Source organism: Solanum tuberosum, unplaced genomic scaffold (genome assembly GCF_000226075.1).
Source record: "Solanum tuberosum cultivar DM 1-3 516 R44 unplaced genomic scaffold, SolTub_3.0 scf00298, whole genome shotgun sequence".
NCBI lineage: Eukaryota > Viridiplantae > Streptophyta > Magnoliopsida > Solanales > Solanaceae > Solanum > Solanum tuberosum.
Genome location: NW_006239219.1, coordinates 418,393 through 441,684, shown reverse-complemented (window position 1 = coordinate 441,684; position 23,292 = coordinate 418,393). Strand labels below are relative to the sequence as shown.

At 37.7% G+C, this 23,292-nt stretch overlaps 3 protein-coding genes across 5 annotated transcripts in view; all 3 read left to right on the top strand.

Annotated features, from left to right (window-relative positions):
* LOC102603564 (homeobox protein LUMINIDEPENDENS) overlaps window positions 1–2,943 on the top strand; it is an 11,813-nt gene extending 8,870 nt beyond the window's left edge. The window contains exons 12-13 of the mRNA XM_006359346.2: window positions 840–1,372; window positions 1,800–2,943. Coding sequence (XP_006359408.1) covers window positions 840–1,372; window positions 1,800–2,693 — 1,427 coding nt within the window. The 3' untranslated portion in view covers window positions 2,694–2,943. The remainder of the gene's footprint in view (window positions 1–839; window positions 1,373–1,799) is intronic.
* Window positions 2,944–3,368: 425 nt separating this feature from the next.
* LOC102603901 (metal tolerance protein 2-like) lies at window positions 3,369–5,961 on the top strand. Its single transcript, XM_015314401.1, has 4 exons — window positions 3,369–3,956; window positions 4,822–4,907; window positions 5,199–5,293; window positions 5,375–5,961. The coding sequence occupies exons 1-4, from the start codon at window positions 3,754–3,756 to the stop codon at window positions 5,519–5,521; spliced, it is 531 nt and encodes a 176-aa protein (XP_015169887.1). The 5' UTR covers window positions 3,369–3,753; the 3' UTR covers window positions 5,522–5,961.
* Window positions 5,962–5,985: 24 nt separating this feature from the next.
* LOC102604116 (homeobox protein LUMINIDEPENDENS-like) lies at window positions 5,986–23,185 on the top strand. 3 transcript variants are annotated; one of them, XM_015314398.1, is made up of 14 exons: window positions 5,986–6,061; window positions 10,650–10,844; window positions 13,145–13,172; window positions 13,717–13,847; window positions 14,540–14,889; window positions 14,980–15,073; window positions 15,166–15,259; window positions 16,106–16,235; window positions 16,310–16,361; window positions 16,479–16,522; window positions 16,594–16,679; window positions 16,966–17,382; window positions 20,820–21,352; window positions 21,777–23,185. In XM_015314398.1, the coding sequence occupies exons 2-14, from the start codon at window positions 10,683–10,685 to the stop codon at window positions 22,932–22,934; spliced, it is 3,279 nt and encodes a 1,092-aa protein (XP_015169884.1). In that variant the 5' UTR covers window positions 5,986–6,061; window positions 10,650–10,682; the 3' UTR covers window positions 22,935–23,185. The 3 variants fall into 3 exon arrangements, with proteins under 3 accessions (XP_015169884.1, XP_015169885.1, XP_006359409.1); XM_015314399.1 differs by lacking the exon at window positions 10,650–10,844 and having other exon boundaries at window positions 5,992–6,061; XM_006359347.2 differs by lacking the exon at window positions 5,986–6,061 and having other exon boundaries at window positions 6,069–10,844.
* The last annotated feature ends 107 nt before the right edge of the window (window positions 23,186–23,292 follow it).

The window sequence follows — 23,292 nt, the reverse complement described above, 5'->3', positions numbered from 1 at the left end:
TTACCTCCCCCCCCCCCCCCTCCCCGCGCACACCCCACAAACAACGTCAGCACATTGTAGCAAAGAAAAGGTGTAAATAAACTCATAAAAGCAACATGGGTGCTGCCTGTAGATGTATGTTTCCGAAGGCCAAATGCAATCTGTCTTCTGCATATGTAGGCAGCAATACTAACATCCAACAAACTTCTTCCATGCACATATGATTCCAAGAGGCCAACTCCAAATTTGAAGCTTAACAAAATTGTAGTTTGATGTTGGATTGGTTGTTTCTTGTTGAGCTCCAAAATTGTGGACAGGGAAAACAATCAAGTGTTTCAAATGTTAATGGTGGTACGGACATGGTTATCCTTTTGATGTTGGATGCCATGTGATTATTTTGTTTTATTATCTTTGCGGAGACAAAACTAGGGTTGACAAACAGCAGCTCTTTTATGTAGCTCAAGGTCTTGATCAGTTTACCATGTGTTGTTGGGTCCGGTTATTCAACGTTGATACTCATATAATTCTGGCCCTTCTACCCTCCCCTCCTCCTTTCAGTTCCCGGCTCGATGTGTAGAAAATCCAGGATGGAAAATTGCAGACTCATCATTTTCATTTTGAGGATAAAAAATAGCTGTGTAATCACCAGTTTTGTTACTTTTCAGTATGTCTTACTGTGTCTGAAGTTGCAAATAACTTTTAAAAACAACATTTCTAAGTGGTAATTGTTGCCTTGTGGTTTAACAAATTTGAATAGTCCACAGCTGCTAGTATCTAGTTGGGAGATAATGTACGCATGCAAAAATTTGAACTCGTCTGTTAATGGGTCATCCTTATTCAAGCTTTTCTGTTTGATGCAGAAATGCAGCCCAGCGATGCATGGAAGGTTTGTGCTGGGGGTGAGAGTAAAGAAGTCGACGTTCAGAATAAGAGAATCCGTCGAGAGAGGGAAATCATTTACAGGACAGTCCAGGAAATTCCATTGAATCCCAAGGAACCTTGGGACCGTGAAATGGACCCTGATGACACATTAACCACAGAACTCCCGCTTGAGCAATTACCAGATGCAGAAGGTGCTGAAACAGGTGTGTTGCCGCAGGAGGACAGAGAAACTGAAACTGCTGCATTAGCCAGTACGTCAAATGGCATTGCAACTACAGCAGAACCTGATGTAGAGTTGCTTGCTATACTGCTAAAACATCCAGAGCTGGTTTATGCTTTGACGTCTGGCCAAGGTGGAAACTTGTCCAGTGAGCAAATTGTAAAGCTGCTTGATTCGATCAAAGCCGATGGGAGGAATTCACTGAGCATTCAAACAAATTTAGCCAGAGACGCTGAGAAGAAAGTTGAAGTTTCTCTTCCGTCCCCCACTCCTTCCAGTGATCCTGGAACGGTGCGTTATTTAGTCACATTTTGTACAGATTTCAACTATTATGGAATTTGGGCGGGGCTTTCGTTTCCTCAGTTGTCTCCTCTCCTCTCTCTTTCCCATTTTTTTCTCCACTTCTCATTTATAGTTTTTCCAGACAAGTAAACGAGAAACAAATAAACAAATAAATAAAATAATCATAAAGCAAATGAAGCCTGGACTCTGAATCACGTTGGTAAATACAAGTTGTCTTCCTAGTTAGCACTGTACTTTGAGAATTTCCGCTTAGTTCGAGGTCTCCTTAACACAAACAAGGATGTTTCAAATAAAACAAAATACTTAAATAATATAGTGGGTTAATTGTAGTGCTATACTATCTTCTTGACATCTTAGTACTTTTCTGAAACGGGCTCTAATTTTTTTCAACTTTTTTTTTTGGTCTTTCATGCAGAGTGGATTGTCGATGCAGAACTTTGCTAAAAACCCTTTCTCGCAGAGAAGTTCAATGGTGGTTCCAGAAGCAAATGGTGTACATCAACACGCTGCATTGGTCTATTCGCAGGAAACGCTTCAACCTAGCAGTTTGGTGCATCAGCAGGTCCCCCTTGCGCCACAATTAGCCCAACAGTTGGCACTGCTTCAAGCAGCTGCAGGGTCTTATGGAAATGATCATCGACCATCTCCTCTAAATCCTAGTATAAACCAGACAGTCCTTACAAATCCTATGCATTCACAATTTTCCGCCACCTCAGAACCAGCAGTAAATAGAAATAATTACTCTCCCTTTGGATTGACGGAATACAATCAACAGAGCGCCACTGCAGCAGCAACAGCAACAGCAAGAATCCAAGGTGAAACATATGGTAATATTCGATCTTCGCAAATGTCTATAGCTAATGTGCAACAAAGAACTATTAGCCTACATGCACCTCAAATGACACCACAAAGGCCACAACTACAAACACAGGCGCAACCTGGATATGCACCTGAACATATGTGGGGGACTATACCCGGATCTGCTTTAAATCGGGGTTATCAAGAAAATGCCATTCCTAATCATTACAATCCACATGTTGCCGGACATGTAGAACCAGGATTACAACAGGCTGCATGGAGAGGAAACAGCAACTATTCCGAGGGAGCTGGGTTTGAATCTTGGAGTCCTGATAATAGTCCTGTTAGGCGTCAGGAACAGGTTGCAAGATGGAATTACACACAACCTCAGATGAATATGAGAGACAACTACAGACCTGATTGGTCTGCATCGCGTAATCCTGGGCATTATTCTGGTTATCGTGGTCCTGACGATGGTGGTAATAGGAGGTGGGGTGACAGGAGAAGATAACCTTCAAACGGCTGGCCATTTGATTCTTTTGACGAGTGATTCATTAGTGTTTACATTAGAGTAGAGCGTTCTCAGAGGGGGTTGCATTTTTGCAACGTGAAATGGTTGTAAACTTGTAATGTCAGCATGTCACATCACTTTATTTTGTTTCCCAATTGGTACCTGTCAACAGAAAAATAGAAAATAGGAATTCAGTTCACTTGGGATCATGCCAAGATTCTTTAGAAAAAAAAAGAAGAAATTTATCCTAGTCAAGGGATTGCTATGTCTTGGTTGTGTCCCTACTTAAAATGCTGGGAATAAGTTATTTCGAGATTAATTATTTTGAGATAACCTAAGGAAAATATTTTTAGGTCTGCCTACTATTTTCTAATCAAATGCAGGATAAAATAATTCTGCATTGTATTTGTGGGATTATTATACGTTATATATTACACGAGACGATTTCTTATGAACTTAAAATTAAAGAATTACTAAAAAATAAAAGTGTCATTCTTTTTTAAACACACTAAAAAAGAACAAAGAACGTATGTTAAACAAATTGAAATGGAGGCTAGAGGTAGTATTAATACTCATTCTGTACTAATTTATGAGGCAAATTTATACTTTATTATTGGCGGATGAAAATGAAGTACATGATTTTTTTAAAGTTATATTTGAATAAATTTTAGGGAACTTATTAGTTACAGTTCCTAGTATCTTCTATAGGCAAACTGGCGAAGTATCTGATTCTCTCTTGCTCACAGCTCATGCTAACGACTAATTCTCAACGGCGAAAATCGGTACTTGACCAATTACAACTACTCGCCGGCGTTTCACATCATTTCTTCATCGGAAAACTTCAACAGTAGTCGGAGCAACTCTCCAATTTGATCCAGCTGAAGAATCTCTAAATATGGTAGCTAGATTCATCACAAGCAGTCTAAATCGAATACGAAAAACCTACTCAATATCACCAACTATCAGTAGGCACAATTACGATTTCACTCCTCTATATGTATCTCTGAGTTTCTAATTCGGTGCTGACGATTCAGCTACACGTGTTGTGAATCCGAGTTTCATGCTTCACAATATATGGCATACGGGCGATTCATATTCTCATCATCATGTCCATCATGACGTCCGCTCCGGTATGACGGAGAGAAGATTTTCTGGCTTGGACTTGCTGCTGATATTGGCCTTGCCGCCAGAAAAGCTTTTACAGGTTAAGTATGTGGAAGCACCGCCATTATTGCTGATGCGGCTCATTCTATCTCCGATGTGGTATGTGTGACGTATCTATTGATGTTTATTGTTTATCTAACTTTAATCTATAAAAATGAACTCTGACTTTAATCTCTTGACCATTTGACAATAGAGGTTGTGAGTTTCCAGAAAATGAGCAACATAAAATCTGGTTTTACTTTCTATTAAACAAGTCGAACATAAGTTTGATAGAACTTGATAAACCAGCAAAAAAGTTATTGATGAAAGCAAACTGGATACTTCATTATAAATTCCAGACTAATTAATAGAGTTCACAATCTCAACTGAAATAAAACAAAATAACTTCTAAGAATTAGGGATAAAACTGCTACACAGATTACAGCGAACTTAGACTGTTGCAGTTTTTATGCATTTTTGTAACACTCTTTGCTTTAAGACCTGCAAACTCCAAGGTTTTGCATGAGAAGTTAAATTTGTTGCCTGGTAAACGCTTGGTGAAGATATAAGCCTGCTGGCCCTCATTTTTGCAATAGAGAAAACTCACATCACCATTTTTTTGCATTTCTCTTATGAAGAAAAGCCTGATATTGAAGTGTTTAGGTTTACCATGAAATATAGGATTGTGAGAAATTGCAATCGCAAATTGGTTGTCCACATATACTTCAGTTCCTTTTGTTTGATTCATATGCATTATCAACCAATATTTTCCTCAACCACAACACTTGATTCACTGCTGCTATTGCAGCCACAAATTCTGCCTCTGTAGTGGATTGAGCCACAATGAGCTACTTCATTGATTATCATGAAAAAAATACCTAAACCACAACACTTGATTCACTGCTGCTATTGCAGCCACAAATTCTGCCTCTGTAGTGTTGAGCCACTATGAGCTACTTCTAATGCTTTGTTATGGCCTTTGCAGGTTCTGTGTGGTGTGTCATTGCTGTCCTTTCAAGCTGCAAGGGTTCCCAAGGACAAAGAACATCCATGTGGTCACTCTTAATTTGTATCTACACGTAAACTCTTTTGATCTTACATCACTTTCTGTACATGGCTTTATCTTTTGATTTTGTGCTTGTGTTTACTTGTGTAATAGGTGGATGTAATAGCTGCCAACGTAATTAGATTTAGTTAACTGAGGACTGTTCGTTCCCGTGGTTGATTTGATAAAATTAACCAATATATGATATTGTAATAGAGGTGATATGATATGAATGTTATATCATATCTTCTATATTTATCAATGAATACAAATCTTATCAACTTTACGTCTTAGTGGAAGGCAGACAGCCCTAGAAACATGTAAATATGAGACTCTTCGAGCTCTTGGAATTTCTGGTGTGCTGTTGGCTACTGCTGGTGGCATAGGATGGCATGCTTTAGATGTTTTGCTGGTATGTATCTATGGCTAGTATTCATTATGTCTAGGAGTCTATATTCCCATTGTTTGAAATTTTTTGAGACATTTCTTGCAGGGATTGTGGTCTGCAGCCTCTGAAGTTGTTAATCAGTCAATGACTCCTCTGCACGTGCATGAGCAACATCATCATGGAATTGATATGGATCACCCTATCCTTGCTTTGAGTGTGACAATACTCTCTATAGCTGTCAAAGAAGGGTAAGATTCATTTTCACCTTCAATTTGAAAATTAAAAGAATTTGTTCCCTTTTCTTTATGTATCCATATACATATTACCTTCAAGCAATTTTATTTTTATGAAAGAGAGTTTCTTTGTATTGATTTATTTTTTATGAAAGACAGTTTATTTGTACACCATCAACGAATTTCCATGACCATATTCCAGACACCATCAACTGTATTTTATGTTATGAAATGCAGTTGCTTTATATTGATTACAAAAGCAATAATGAAGCTTCTATACTTTCTCTCAGATGCGCGGTAGTATAGCAGCTTCATTAATGAAGCAAATAATGAATCTGTGAGTTTGTTCCTATATATATGTTCAACTTTTTTCTTGTAGATCATACTGGATAACAAAAAGAGAGGGAGAAAGGGTTGGCAGTGGGTTAATTGAAGCCAATGCCTGGCATCTGCCGATGCAGTATCCTCCTTTGTTGGTCTCATAGGGGATGGTTGTTGAATATTGTTTGAGACGACGGGCACAATCGACTTCTAACAACTTGAATTTTATTATATCAAAGTAAGGACTCGCTTCGGTCTTACAATCTTGATCACACTTGTTGCTTGCTTTAGCAACACTCTTTATTTGAGCACACACTTGTTTGCTCTCTTGCTTTCTTACTTACTTGCTTGCTTACTTGGTTTAATACTTACTTAGTTACAACTAAAATGGACCACCTCTATTTATAGGAGGTGATAGAAGAATCTAGTGATATACATACTACTCTATACTAGAATATTTCTAGCTATTTTTTTCTAGAACTACCTTTTCTAGAACATTTTTAGACTATTCTCTCTAGAATACTCATTCTAGAGATCTTCCTTCAATTCTCTACAACTCCGAAATATTCTAGATTTCTTGATTTATCTTGAGTAAATAATTAAGTTGGTGATGAATTCTTAATACTCCCCCTAAACACCAACTTAATTTTTTCTTTGCGTTTGTTGTGAGCGGTTCCTGAAACCTTGCAAGCATCATGACGTCCATGCCCTTTGAGGATCTCCACTTTCGTTGGATTATTTTGATCCCTACTCTTTGAAGCTTCTTCAAAGGTAGTAGCCTCTTTGATGTTAACCACCTCATTAATGCTGCATCTATGTACTTGGTGTTTGGACGCTTCAGTCGAGTAGACCTCCTCAGTTGCCATTGTGACCCTTTTTGGACTTCTTCTTCTTGCAACTCGTCTGGTGTTTCACAAGCTCCAGTTTGCCATAAGCTTTTCTTTTCCTTTTGTGGAGATACCTCCTGGTTAGTTTCAATCTTGTTCCCTTGTTCTACTTCGTTGAGCTTATCTTGCAGCTTTTGCTCAAGAGCTATCGAGTCTGGCAGGGAGACTTCTTTGGACCACCAAGATGACGCTTCGTCAAATACCACATTTCTTGACACATATGTCCGATTAGTGACAAGGTCACAACACTTCTATCCTTCTATTTGTTCGTCGTATCCAACAAAGATGCACCGAACAACTTTCTTATCAAATTTGCTGCGGAGATGATTTGGCACGAACACATAGCACACATAACCAAAAACTCGAAAGTGACTTACAATAGGGATCATTTTTTTAAGTTTTTCAAATGGTGAGATGAATCTCAATCTTTCCTGCTGCAGCCTGTTGGTGATGTGGACAATAGTTTTCATGCATTCTGTCCAAAACCTTGCTGGTACATTCATACTATGTAGCATACTTTTGCATATCTCTGCCAAATGTCTATTTTTTCTTTCAGCCACTCCATTTTGTTGTGGCGTATTCGGGCAAGTTAACAGTCGTCTTATCATCTACTTTTTAAGATAATCATTGAACTCTCGTGACGTGTATTCTCCCCCATTGTCCGTACGGAGACATTTGATTTTTCTTCCAGTATCATTCTCCACATTATGTTGGAACCCTTTAAACTTCTCAAATACTTCTCATTTCTCTTTTAATTAGTAAATCCATACGTACCATGAGAAGTCATCAATGAATGCTACCATGTAACGGTAACCACTGATGGAGGACTGCTTCACTGGTCCAAACACGTCTGAGTGTACTAGCTCCAATTGCTTCTTTGCTTGATACTTTGATTCTTCATAGGGAAGTTGATGTGCTTTCCCATATTGACATCTAACACATATAGTGTCTCCTATAATCTCAAGTTTGGGAAGACCTTTTAATTTTGATTGCTGCATCATGATTTTTAGTTTGTTGTAGCACATGTGCCCAAGACGTGTATGCCACAGATCAGCTGTTTCATTACTTCGAGTTTTCTCAACATAAGTTGTCTCGGCTGACATGACGTAGATTGATTCTAACCTTTTTCCTTCCATGATTGGTGTGCTTGTAACTTTTAAGTTTCGATATACTTTTATGTCATTTGGCCCAAACAAGACATAATTACCAGAATCTGTTAGTTGCGATACATATAATAAGTTTTTCTTCATACCTGGAACATGGTAGATATTTTGAAGTTCCACTTGCCTCGAGCTATTATGAGACACAAACACCGTCTTGCCAATATGCGTTATTGGCATTTTTGAATTATTTGCAGTTACCATTACTTAACCGTCTTTACATTCACTCATGTTAATGAGATTTTTCTCATCACCAGTCATGTGATTGGAATATCCTGAATCAACGATCCAATAATGTTCATAATCGACCAATTTCTCATTTACAATTGCAAGTGCAATCTCTTCTTCTTTGTTAGGGTGACACATGACAAGATCCTCTTGTTGATTAGTTTCTTCAACTGTATAAGAGGTCTCGAAATCCCAAATTTCTTCATCTTTCTTGTTTTGAGTAGAATTATCTACATTACCTTCAGCTTTCCTGTACAGTAGTCCTAGCATAGTGTCCTTTCTTTCCACAATTGTAGCATTTCTCCATTTTTCGGTTGTTGAAGCCTTTCGCCTGCTTGTTTTGCCGTTGAGTTCTTTGATGTTGATTCTTTTTCTCTCTCCCTGGCCGCGAGCTTCTCTTTTTTTGAAAGTCTTGCCTTTTGTTGAAAAGCGCCTTATCTTCGTCTTTATAGTGACACTTTATAATGGCTTCTCCAAATCTTCTTCACTTGCCAACAAATTTTCCAACTCAGATAAAGTTGGTTCTGTGGCCCATCCCCATGTAGCTGTAATTATGCCTTTGTATTCCGGCCTTAGACCATGAACAATGATTCTCCTCATTCTCGTCTCTGTGATAGCATTCTCTGAATCTAATTTTGATATTTCATCAGATAAAGATTTTACCTTTGAGAAGTATTGACTGATCGTCATATTCCGTTGAGAGATCGACAAAAGCTCATTTTCAAGTCTTTGTAATCTTGCATCATTTTTCTTTGTAAAAATCGATGTCAAGGTTTCCCAATCTTCTTGGGGTGCCTTGGCATTCTTAATTTGTTGTAGGAACTCATCCTCGGTGGTTACAGTGAGAGCATACATGGCCTTTCCAACTTTGACCTTCTACCTTTTTGCTGCTTCAACATCTGTTGGTGGTGTGGTGTTTGATCCACTGATGATATCCCATAATTCTTGGCCGAGAAAGTAATAATGCATTCTCTGCTCCATGATCCGTAGTTGCTTGTGTTGAGCTTCTCAACGCTATTGAGAGTGCTTGCGAAATCTGCCATTGATAAGTGCCTCACGACTTGTAGCCTCTGACAATAGCTTCTAAGATTTTCTTTACTACCTCGCTCTTATCCACCAGGCTCTGATACCACTTGTTAAATATTGTTTGAGACGATGGACACAATTGACTTCTCACAACTTGATTTTATTATATCAAAGTAAGGACCCGCTTCAGTCTTACAATCTTGATCACACTTGTTGCTTGCTTCAGCAACACTCTTTACTTGAGCACACACTTGTTTGATCGCTTGCTTTCTTACTTACTTGCTTGCTTACTTGGTTTGTTACTTAGTTACAACTCAAATGGACCACCTCTATTTATAGGAGGTGATGGAAGAATCTATAGAGATACATACTACTCTCTTCTAGAATATTTCTAGCTATCTTTTTCTAGAACTACCTTTTCTATAACATTTTAAGACTATTCTCTCTAGAATACTCATTCTAGAGATCTTCCTTCCATTCTCTACAACTCCGAAATATTCTAGATTTTTCTTGATTTATCTTACTTAAATAATTAAGTTGGTGATAAATTCTTAACAATGGTAATGATCTTTATACTCAAATTTGACCTAATTATGTATCTTTTTCTTTTAGCGAACGAGTTTTCACCATTGATTTGTTTAATTGTATCATTGAGAACTAATCAAAATGTGTGTACTGGTTTTACTTTAAGCATGAAATACTAATATGTACTGTGGAGTGTTGCTATTAATTTGGTCTAGAATAGTTTATGATTTTTTATATTCACAATATCATTTTTTATTAATAAAGTACATTTATGTATGTAATGTCTACAATAATTACAACATAGCTAGTGTAGTCGCACAAGTGGGGTCTGAGGAGGGTAGGATGTACGCGGACCTTAGTTCTATCTTTGCGGGGCAGAAAGGTTCTTTTCAATACATCCTTAGCTCAAACGAGAAGGTAATCAAAGCAAGGTTGCAAGGAAATATGACAACAAAAATATCAGGATAGAAAGAAAGCAAATGAAGCAATAGATTGTAGAACACCTTGGAGCATAGGAAACTACGTGATTACTAGATACTACTACTAATAAGGCTATTGGGGGGGTGGGGGATGTGGCTAGCGCTTGTCTCTCCCATCTAAAAATAGGGGACAACACTTGGCTATATACTAGCATTCTACCCTAATTCTTGACTTCCACACCTTTCTATTTATGTCCTCAGTAATTTGGAGTTATGTCATATCCTGTCTAATCACTTCCCCCATCCCAGTTTTTCTTCAGCCTACCTCTACCTCTTTTCTTCTCTCAATTTCTCAATTTGCCCGTCCCCTTGTCAAATCTTTTTCATCTACGGACGTCACGTCACTCTTTGCCTTTTCATCAACAAGGTGGGGAACAAAACAATCCTCTTCTTCTTCTTCCCCCATTTACGTAGCTGCTGTGGAAACCCTAGAATTAATCCTGATGGAATTGAGCTTTGTTCCTCTTCTTCAATTGGTTGTTGAATCTGATGCGTGAATTGGTTCGATCTATTGCTTCGAGGTCGGTCGAAATTTTCGATTGGCGGAGTCTAAAATGGAAAATCAATTACAATTGGCCTTGACCAGTCCTACTACGCCGTTCTCGAGCTTGTTCGACTCGCAGAAGGAAATTCTCAATAGCCAGATTTATCAGCTCCAAAACATCATTGTACAACAATGTAACCTCACTGGCGTCAATCCCCTCTCTCAAGAGATGGTTCGTTTTCTTAATCTTTGTTTTTTTCTGAAGTTTTTTTTATTTGAGTACTTGTTTCTCTTAAAATTCTGAATTTGCCTCTTGTACTTTGTTGGTAGTGATTGTTTTAGGAAATGTAGGAACTAGCATTGGTTAAGTTGACAGTTCTTAAGTTTTATGGTTAACTAGATCCACCTTTTACAGTACAGAAATAGTAATGAATTTATGTTTATGTAAGTCATAAGTGTAACATACTATATGTGGTTGTACAATTGAAGGATTAAATTTTTAAAAAGAACTTTTTAAAGGCTTTCTGTCATTCTTGCTGTTATGCATAATTTCTTATTTCTTTTGTTCCATATGCTCCAAAAGAGACAAGAAAGTCCCATCTTCCATGCTTGCTCCTTTTTATTTCCAAGTGTATCTAATTTTTTTTGATGACAAAGTGTATCTAATTTCTAACACATGATTGCTTTCTTAGGTGTCCTTGGTTAATTAGAATACAAGATTTCACATCTGTTAAAGCCAACCTTCATGCAACAATAAGTCGTTAGTATCTTGTCCAGATTCTTTGACATGTGCAACGCTAACTTACAAGTATCCTTGCCTCTTTCTTAAACAGTCCACACTTGAAGTAGCACCTCATACTGGACATAAAAAAAGCGAGCTACTTTCTTCCCATCACTTAGTGGTCATAACGTTTTCCACCCATCCCTCCCGTCTCCCAACCTAAAGGTCCAAATAAAAGTTTTTATCTATAAAGACCTTGTCCCTTCCTCCTTCATTTCATTTTATTTCACCCTTCCATGTATCATTACATACTCTATGAAAGAGTTCCTTAACTTTCCAGTTTAATTTTTAATGGAAGAACTCCCTGACTGCATTCCTTTCCCAATCTTTAATGACCCTCCTAAAACTTATACTGATACCCTTAAAGGTCTCAGTGAAGTAATCAGTTATCAAAGTATCTTTCTCTTTACTAATCCATTTACATGTGTATATGCATTCTCTATGGCTATCCCTTCAGACTATACATCCTTTCAAAACCTAACACTAGAGTCATCATTCATCCTAGAGCCAATACATCTATCCACTCAGTCCCTCACCAGAAATCATCCACCGCGTGCTATTCCAGTTTTAGTAGATATGAAATTACCCGATACCTGTATAGACTTACTCGGTACTTGTGTTTGTGGGAGCTTGCAAGTACTAAGCTCCCCTAGACACCAGTGTCATAAAAAATTTAGAGCTTGAATGGGTTAACGGATTGAAAAGTAGCCGATAAGCATTGTGTGCTGAAATTGATTTTATAAATAAGTTGTAATGTATCATCTTTCTTCTCCTTAAAAAAGTAGTTATGTGATCGTGTAGAAGTGCTAAAATTGATAATAAGCAGTTAAAATGTTTGGTTAAAAAGTGTTGATAAATAATTTTTCCATTAAAATGACTAATATATCCTTAAAGTTATTTTCAAAAATTATATATTAAAAAGTATGTACACAAGGAGAAGAACAAACAACAGAATGTAATGGAAGCGATTTTAAGAGTCATGTTTTGAGAGGAGAATTTTGAAAATTTATATAGTTTTAGGCAAATTAGAAGTGCTTGTTTGCCGAAAAGCGATAAGTTGGAGGTGACCAACTTGTGTCTTATGTTGATTTTGGCTTATAAGCAATTTATGTGTTTACCAAACATGTAGTTAGTAGATATAATAACTTTTGATGACACATTATCCTCTTGAGATTATCCCCATAATCATCTTCTTAGAAGTGCTGTATTGAAGGTGAATTATCTCTTTTCTCTTTTGATACAGAGAAATCCGTGTTATGTGTTTACCAAACATGTAGTTAGTAGATATAATATCTTTTGATGACACATTATCCTCTTGAGATTATCCCCATAATCATCTTCTTAGAAGTGCTGTATTGAAGGTGAATTATCTCTTTTCTCTTTTGATACAGAGAAATCCGTGTGGAGCCAACTCTTAGGACCAACCACAACTTTCAAAACTCGGGGATAATGAGCCCACACCCCTATCTCCTGATTCCTAACCTCTCTCTGTATCCTCTCTACCAAATTTCCCTTCCTTTCTTCCCTAGAAAATTTTTGATCAATTTCTCCAGTTTGTTTGCTCGTAAATACTACCACGATACATGATTTATAAGTTGTTCACAAAAATGAGATTCCTCTGCTGAATTAATTTTTCTATTCTTGGATTTGTACATACATAGGCTACAATTATCAAACCTCATCTCATTACATTGGGTGATTTGGGAACTTATTTCTGCTGATGGCTCATTCATTTTTCTTCCGTTGTGCAGGCTGCAGGATCTCTTTCAATAAAAATTGGTATGACTCCTTGGCCAAAATTAAAATCATGATGCTTGTGTAGTTGAGTAAAAAATTTAGTTGACTTGGATCCCTTCTGAGAATGAACACACAGGAGCTCATATTGACATATTCATTTATTACTCTTATATTATTTTTTGCACATTGATTATACTACGTGGAGCATGTTGCTTTTGTTGGGTGGTTCTTTCATTTTATTCTGTTTGATTTGCTTTTTACTTATATATTTGTTTTTTATTTTATTTGCTTTTTACGTATCATCTTTTTAAAAAAATTATTTGCTTTAGTAGTAGTTTTTTTTTGTTGCCAAGTATAACATTGCTTTTATGTACCAGAATTACTTGTCTTGATGTTTAAGGTGAACTTGCTTAACAATCTAAGTTGCTACTGTCATCTTATATTTACAAGCTGATGCTTTGATCCAAATTATATGTAACGCGTCTTTTTAGTTATTAGCGTAAATGACGCTCTTGACTTCTTCAATTTTTGTGCAAGCTACTCTGATTCCATTTGTATTCTGTTAGTTTAACATCATCTGTTGCAGGCAAAAGGCCAAGGGATCTCCTAAACCCCAAGGCAATCAAGTATATGCAATCTATTTTCTCTGTCAAAGACGCAATCAACAAGAAGGAAATGCGTGAAATTAGTGCTCTTTTTGGTGTCACAGTCACACAGGTGTGTTGCTTTTTCACAGTTTTTAGTAATTATTTCTCCATTCTATCTGGCTTGAATTTTGTTTAAAACTTGTCTACATTAGTGAATGTCGATTATTTTAAATGTGATTGGATTCCTTGTCTAGAATTTGAGTTAAGATCATAGATCAAGAAGAGCAATTGTTTGACTTGTAAATCTCAGTATCTCTCATTTGTTTCATGAGCAATGGTTTGACTTGTAAATTTCAGTATCTCACATTTGTTTGATGCTATGAAGTGCAATAATCCTATGCTCATGAGTTGTCATTGTTCAAAAGAATTTTTCCATGGAATGTCACTCTCAAAAACTATGAAAGGAGCATATGTTGGTGGCATTTGCATACTAGTTGCACCATCTTTCTTTAGTTCAGTTTTGCTATTTTGGATATTAGGAGCACACTAGTGCTTTCGAGAACAGGCTATTATGGAATTATGCACCTTTTTGTGTTTGATGATGTAGCTCCTTGGCCCTTAGAAATACATTCCCCTTTCTCCTTCGCTTTTTTGGGTGGTTTAGGTATGGAAAGATTCCTTAATCCCTTCTGCATAGACATTCAGTAGCTTTCCCTGGTGCAATTTAAGCTGGAAGATGATATAAGATCTGTGCATTCTCCGATTTCATCTTCTCTGACAATTTTCACGTTGTTTGTTTGAATATCATCTTTGCATTTGCAGGTTCGGGACTTCTTTACAGCTCAGCGCACAAGAGTTAGAAAGTTCCTGAGGTTGTCTAGAGAGAAGCCTATCATAACCAATATATCTATTGAAGGGCCTTGTCTGATCCCATTAAGTTCTGATCCTAGTTCACAAACAGAACCAGTTCCCCTAGACAGTGCGGTACCAACCTGTACAGAGGAGGGGCCATCTTATTTGACACAAGATGAGGTCCTAACTGCCATAGAGGAGAGGGATAGGCATTTTGTTGATAATATCCTTACTTTAATGTGTAAGGAAGAAACCTTTTCTGGGAGGGTTAAGCTGATGGACTGGATCTTGGAAGTACAAAACCCCTCTGTGCTATATTGGTACGTAAGAGTTGTGGTCGTTGAATTTTAATTGTATTCTAGTTTACTCCTTTTCGAATATAATTTGTTTTCTTAATAACATATTTGTAGGTTTTTAACTAAAGGGGGTGTAATGATCTTATCTGCATGGTTGAGTGAAGCAGCTGGAGAAGAGCAAACCAGCGTTCTTCATCTCATCCTGAAGGTCCATATTGATCCTTTAATTTTAGATCATTGGCCCATTATGTCATTTTTTCTTCTAGAATATTGTTGTTCTAATTGTTACTTGGTTATCAGGTACTCTGCCATCTTCCTTTACACAAAGCATTTCCTGGACATATGTCTGCTATACTGCAGAGTGTTAACAGTCTGCGATTTTATCGGACTCCAGGTGTGTTGTCCTCGCATTCAACAACTCCTTATTTTATCTTTAGGTATCTTTCTGTTAAAAAGACATTAAAAAACTTAATCTGCTCATCTCCATGGCTTATACATTTCTGGTAGCTTGTCTGAAGCTTGTGTATTATTGATATTATGCCGCATTACAGAATTTCCTGAAACTTAGTTGGATATTTAGGAAACATGTCAATCAAAGTAAGCACAGCTTTTTATACTAGCAGTGGCATCTCTACTGAACTATTTACTCAGTGAATCACACATTACATAGTGCTGCTCTTAAGAATTATGCGTATATGGCATGTCATATTAGGACATTACTTTCAGAAATCACTGTATTGGTAATGCAATCATTTTCAGTATTTCGTTATCTCAGACGATCTGTTGTGTTTTTGCTGTCAAATAGGACAGTGTTCTTGGAAACTATTTCACTGGCAATACATTCAACTATATCTTTCTTAACTTCAGATGAATTTTTGGACTTTCAATCTGTAAATTTTTTAATGATCCTGATTTGATACTTCAACTGATCATATTCTGAGAGACAATGGAAAGCATCATCGAATAAATATGTTTATTTCTAGCTGCATCAGTTATATAAAATTTGTTAGATAAGAAGACACTACTAAAATAGATGATGTTGCATTTTCTTTTATTTGTATCAGCCGGTCAGAGTAATTTGCTATTTCGGTGGGGTTTATACTGTATTTTCATGATAGCTGGCTTCTGTACTGCACTATATTTGTATTTTTTGGGATGGGGAGGGGGTGATGGGTGGTTGAGAAACCCTTCTTTAGCTCCATCAGTATTTTGGATCTCATTCATCTCATTTGAAGATCAGATATCTCAGACAGGGCAAGTATTTTGCTTGCAAGATGGAGCAACATATTTGCAAAGAGCCAGGCTATGAAGAAACGTAATGGGGTTAAATCTGCTAGTGATATGCATGATGAGTTGTTATTGCAGCAGAGGTAAGCTTTGGTCGTGCCTCAAAAATACCTTTATGGCTTTTCTCAGTAATCAACACATTTGTTGCTGTTTGCAGCATTAGCGAAGTTGTGGGTAACGAAGTATGGAACTCAAAAATTGAGGACGTTGTAAGTTTATTGCGTACTTAAATGTATTTGGTTTAGAAGATGCTGGTTTTTTTGAATAAAAAAGAAGAGCGGATTTTTATTCTTGCTTGATCATTTTCCTTCTGTTTGGTATTCTAGGAAGAAGCTCGTGCAAACCTCTGTGGGACTTCAGAGAATTCAAGGTCTGGTGTGTTCTTACTACCTTGCTTTTTGTAATTGTTGATGAATTTCTAAGCACACACCTCTCTTTCAGGAATTTGGATTCTCCACATCCAGTTAAATTGCTTATGGCATCTTCAGATGACTCTAACAAGAGGCTTAAAGGAGCTTTGGTGACTAGTATCCTTATATTCCCCTATGGTTAATTCAATTTGTCAATAACTTGCAGTGTTAGGTCTTCATTTATCTCGATTGAATGATGGCTCCTCGTTCCGTGGACAATAAACTGTCGTTGGAAGAAATTTTGATTTCTCATTTGTTTCCATGCTTTGGAATCATTGGTATTCAGAAGTTTCCATATGACATACTCATCAAATAGATTTGAGCATGGTAGGGAAAATCGCTATGGTTTTTCCTCTCCTTTTCTGATTTCTTACACTTGCATAGAATGCCTTAACTACTTCAGAAACTCGAGAGCGCAGAAAAGTTCAGCTAATGGAACAACCAAGCCAAAGAACAACGGGAAGGAGCCTAGGAAGACCAGCACCTGCAACTCAAGGCCGCCCACTCTCAGCAGATGATATCCAAAAAGCAAAAATGCGTGAACAGTTTATGCAGAGTAAATATGGGAAAACTAATAATGATGAGAGTTCTTGGGTGAAGCCTCAAGCTCCAAATGGAATTACCTCTTCACCAAATGGTATCTTGCTTGGAGCTCCAAAATTGCAAGATTGGCCTAAAGTTGAGGAATGTGAGAAGCTCAATAGTGTTGCCTCTAAAGGGACCAGTCAGCTTGAAAATCATCTCAAGTTGAGTTTTGACGTAGAGGAACCTCCATCGAAAAGGTGCAAGAAAATGCAGATCCCTTGGCGGAAACCACCAGGTAAATTTGCTGTTGTTGTTGCTGAAAGACCGTTCTTGTTAATCTGTAGATTTCAGAAAAGGAAGAACATTAGTTTTTTTAATAGGTTGAAAAGGCAATCTCACCCATCTTGTCTAATATTATTGTTCAATTTTTTCTCCACAATTCCCTTCATTATTCTTTTTGCTTTCTCTATCCCATTTTATGTGACACACTTTCCTTTTTAGTCTCTTTAAAAAAGAATGTCACCTTTCTATAATTAGAAACTATCTAACTTTAAAATTCCCCTTTTACCCTTTTGACATGATTTATAGCCACACAAACGGTCAAGGTTTAGACCACACATTTCAGAAGTTTTCGTTTCTTTCTTAAACTTTGTGCCAAGTGAAATGGTGCCACATAAATTGGGACGGGAGTGAGTAATACACAAGATTCAACTGTGAGAATCGTCTCTAGTAAAGTAGTTAGCAACTCAACCTTGGTCTCTAACTTGCCATAAAATATGGTTAGCATGGTCTTCAACTTGTCAGAAAAAAGAAAAGAAAAGGAAAATGATCTTTTTGAGCTTTGCTCTCTAATTTTATTTTCATGGTAGTCGAGTTAAAGACGATCAGGTTTCTGTTGTCTTCCATAAATTCATTATTCTAGGAACTATTTACTGGGGAAATATAGATGTTGCTTAGTAAAACTACTAGCTCAACTCTCAAAATATCTCTGAAGCAAACAGTTAGTTTTTATTGTTAAACTATCAATTGAGCATCTTAGGAGTGAGGTCTTGATCTTTTAATCAAAATACGTAACTGTTTCCATTTGGTTTTTGATGTTGTATTTTAAAAATCTCTTGGAAATTATGGGTTTTCTGTGGAGCAGTTGATTGCCAAGTGTGCCTTCTCATTGTGAAGGAAGTTCTACTTGCAAGTAAAGGGAAATTTTTTGCCTCACTTGGATGAGAACGTCCACATTTTGCCTAAAATCAATCAGACAGGAATAATCAGAAAAAGAAGCTGTGAAGTAAAGGTTAATGCCTGTCTTGGGATGATATCAATCTATTTTTTAAGTTAACTGCTTATAGTGTGCTTTCATAGATGATCAGTATGACAGGCCAGAACACGATAAATTAGGTTGGAATATACTGTACCTCATAGTCTTTTATACTTTTGACTCTTCGTAGCCATATGCTTTTTACGAAAGGAGTTCAGTAATTTCAGTAATTATTCAACAGTCTGGAGTTCAGTAATTTTTTGTTTTCTCTGTTTGTGGTCTTTGGTTGTTTTTAAATTTGTGGACAATGGTTTACACTAAAAAGGATAAAAACACGTCATTTTCTGCTGTGATACTCTTTCTATCATAAGAATTTTACTCTCTTCTAGTTTCACATCTACACACTATTATCATCCCTTACCATAGCTACCAGTTGTCCTGCAAAATTTTTAGGGGTCGTTTGTGTTAGTTACGTTGGGGTTAGTTATGCCTCTATTAGTTATCCTAGTATAATTTCTTATTGACTGTTCAATTTTCTTGAATTAAATATTGTAACATGCATCGCAATATTGCATAATTTTTATGTTAATTGTTTACAAAAATACCCTTCAACTTATTTAGTTGTAAAAGGGTTTGAGGGACCTCATGGGTATTTTTGTCATTTTCATTGTTTATCCCGGAATAACTAATTCCGGTACTATTCCACCCTCCAGTAGGGATAATCTATTTCTGTACTAATTACTAATTTTTGCATAACTTATCGTTGATTAATACCCAAACAAGGAATAAGGCACTACTAAATTTTACCTCTGGACTATCTATGCTTGTTCAGTAGACTAGGCGATCCTTAGAGAATGTAATATTATTACAGGGTGTTATTATCTAGCAGAATTTTAGTTTGGTCAAACACTGAAGCTAGTTTGGGACGACATGTTGATGAAGCCAAATGTATGTTCCTATTTTCCCATTGTTTGGTGTTTGGATTTTATTTTTGTTTTTGACAAAGATGTCTAAGATATAGGTGTGTTTGGCCCTGATGGGAAAGATATTCGCAAAAAATGTTGTAGTCAAGGAAAATATTTTGTAGTGATCAGTTTATTTTTCTTTACAAATATTCCAACACTAAGGGTAGTTTGGTAGCTGATTTGGAGGTGAGTTATGCATGTATTAAAATTCTACATAAGTAATACCACGTCCCAGCATTACTAATACACCATATTCAGTACTTTTCTTATACTTAACCAAACGATCCCTCAGATAATATTTCAGTATCTGATTCTAAACGATATCGTCAAAACACTAATAGCATACCTTGCAGTCTTGCACATAGCACGTATCTATTTTTAACCCACAAAATTTGGAGATGATCTAAAAAATGGTGACCTGACCTGACTTAAAGATGTTTTTCACACAAAGTATTTTCATCTAAAACGTTTTTCTCTGTACAAAGAGTACCTTTGAAAAGAAAATGTCTTCTTTAAATGCGTGAACAAGTAATTGCCTGCTCTTCCTATAGCTGACTAACCCCAACCCACTTTGCCCAGTTTGGTGGCATTTTTTTTTTTTTTGATAACCGAGAAATCCGTCTGTGACCCGCCCTTTGGACCAATCACAGCTTTCTAAACTCGGTGGATAATGGGCCCGCCCCTCTACCCTTCTCCACTTAAATACCAGGCTTCGCTTTGTATGGTCTGGGACTTGAACCTGCGACCTAAGCCACAAATCCTCCACCTTTTGCCACTCAAGCTAGGGCTTGGGGGCCAGTGATAAATCCTCCACATTTATCAGACTAAACAAGAGGAAACAACGGTTCCAAGAGGCCAACTCCAAATTTGAAGCTTAACAAACTAAAAAAGTTGGTCAATTTGTAGTTTGATATGGGATTGGTTGATTCTTGTTGTGCTCCAACTCTGTGGACTGGGAAAACAAGCAAGTGTTTCAAATGTTAATGGTGGTACAGACATGGTTATCCTTTTGATGTTGGACCGTCATGTGATTATTTTGTTTTATTCTCTTGGCGGAGACGAAAGTAGGGGTGACAAACAGCACTTTTTTTATGTAGCTCAAGGTCTTGATCTGTTTACGTGTGTCGTTGGATCCAATTATTCAATTTTGAAACTCATATAATTCTGGTCCTTCTACCCTCCCCCTCCTTCACGGCTCGATGTGTAGAAAATCCAGGATGTGGAAGTTGTAGACTCATCCTCTTCATATCAAGAATAAAAAATAGCTCCGATTCTGATCACCAAGTTGTTACTTTTCAGTATGTCTTACTGTGTCCGAAGTTGCAAATAACTTTTTAAAACAACATTTCTAAGTGGTATATGTTGACTTTCGGTTTAACAAATTTGAATCATCCACAGCTGGTAGTATCTTGTTGGGAGATGATGTACGCATGCAAAAGTTGGAACTCTTGTCTGTTAATGGTCATCCTTATTATGCAGTTATCCTTTTTTAACCTCTCCTGTTTGATGCAGGGTTGCAGCTCAGCTATGCATGGAAGGTTTGTGCAGGGGGTGAGAGTAAAGAAGTCGACGTTCAGAATAGGAGAGTCCGTCGAGAGACGGAAGCCATTTACAGGACAGTCCAGGAAATCCCATTGAACCCCAAGGAGCCTTGGGATCCTGAAATGGAGCCTGATGACACATTAACCACCGAACTCCCGCTTGTGCAATTACCAGATGCGGAAGGTGCTGAAACAGGTGTTTTGCCGCAGGAGGACAGAAAAACTGAAGCTGCTGCATTGGCTAGTACGTCAAATGGCATTGCAACTACAGCAAAACCTGATTTAGAGTTGCTTGCTATACTGCTAAAACATCCAGGGCTGGTTTATGATTTGACGTCTGGCCAAGGTGGAAACTTGCCCAGTGAGCAAATTGTAAAGCTGCTTGATTCGATCAAAGCCAATGAGAGGAATTCACTGAGCATTCAAACAAGTTTAGCCAGAGACGCTGAGAAGAAAGTTGAAGTTCCTCTTCCATCCCTTACTCTTTCCAGTGATCCTGGAACGGTGCGTTATTTAGTCACATTTTGTACAGATTTTAACTATTATGGAATTTGGGCGGTGCTTTCGTTTCCTCAGTTGTCTCCTCTCCTCTCTTTCCCATTTTTTTCTCCACCTCTTCTCGTTTAGTTTTTCCAGACAAGTAAACTATAAACAAATAAATAAAATAATCATAAAGCAAATGAAGCCTGCACTCTGAATCACGTTGGTAAATACAAGTTGTCTTCCTAGTTAGCACTGTACTTTGAGAATCTCCGCTTAGTTTGAGGTCCCCCTAATTCAAACAAGGATGTTTCACTTATTCATGAAAAATAAAACAAGATAACTAATATCCTGGGTTAATTGTTGTGCTATACTATCTTCTTGACATCTTAGTTCTTTTCTGAAATGGGCTCTAATTCTTTTTTAACTTTTTTTGTCTTTCATGCAGAGTGGATTGTCAATGCAGAACTTTGTTAAAAATCCTTTCTCACAGAGAAGTTCAATGGTGGTTCCAGAAGCAAATGATGTGCCCCAACACGCGGTGTTGGTCCATTCACAGGAAACTCATCAAGCTAGCAGTTTGGTGCATCAGCAGATGCCCCTTGTGCCACAATTGGCCCAACAGTTGGCACTGCTTCAAGCAGCTGCAGGGGCTTATGGTGTGCCCCAACACGCCCCGTTGGTCCATTCACAGGAAATTCATCAAGCTAGCAGTTTTGTGCATCAGCAGATGCCCCTTGCGCCACAATTGGCCCAACAGTTGGCACTGCTTCAAGCAGCTGCAGGGGCTTATGGTGTGCCCCAACACGCCCCGTTGGTCCATTCACAGGAAATTCATCAAGCTAGCAGTTTTGTGCATCAGCAGATGCCCCTTGCGCCACAATTGGCCCAACAGTCTGCACTGCTTCAGGAAGCTGCAGGGTCTTATGGAAATGATCATCGACCATCTCCACTAAATCCTAGTATAAACCAGACAGTCCTTGCAAATCCTATGCATTCACAATTATCCGCCGCCTCAGAATCAGCAGTAAATAGAAATAATTACTCTTTCTCTGGATTGGCGGAATACAATCAACAGAGTGCCACTGCAGCAGCAAGAATCCAAGGTGTAACATATGGTAATATTCGATCTTCACAAATGCCTATAGCTAATATACAACAAAGAACTATTAGCCTACATGCACCTCAGATGTCACCACAAAGGCCACAACTACAAACACAGAGGCAACCTGCATATGCACCTGAACATATGTGGGGGACTATACCGGGATCTGCTTTAAATCGAGGTTATCCAGAAAATGCCATTCCTAACCATTATAATCCACATGTTGCCGGGCATGTAGAACCAGGATTACAACAGGCTGCATGGAGAGGAAACAACAACTATGGCGAGGGAGCTGGGTTTGAATCTTGGAGTCTTGATAATAGACCTGTTAGGCGTCAGGAACAGGTAGCAAGATGGAACTACGCAGAACCTCAGATGAATATGAGAGACCGCTACAGACCTGATTGGTCTGCATCCCGTGATCCTGGGCATTATTCTGGTTATCGTGGTCGTGCCGATGGTGCGAGTAGGAGGCGGGGTGACAGGAGAAGGAGAAGATAACCGTCAAACGCCTGGCCATTTGATTCTTTTGACGAGAGATTCGTTAGTGTTTACATCAGAGTAGAACGTTCTCAGAGAGGGGGTTGCATTTTGCAACATGAAATGGTTGTAAACTTGTATTGTCAGCATGTCACATTACTTTATTTTGTTTCTCAATTGATACCTGTCAACAGCAAAATAGAAAATGGGAACTCAGTTCACTTGGGATCATGCCAAGAATCTTTTAGAAAAAAAAGAAGAAATTTATCCTAGTCAAGGGTTTACTATGTCTTGATTGAGTCCCTACTTGAAATGATGTGCAGCTTTCATTAGAATTCAGGGTCGTTTGGTTGGAAATAAGTTATTTCGAGATCAATTA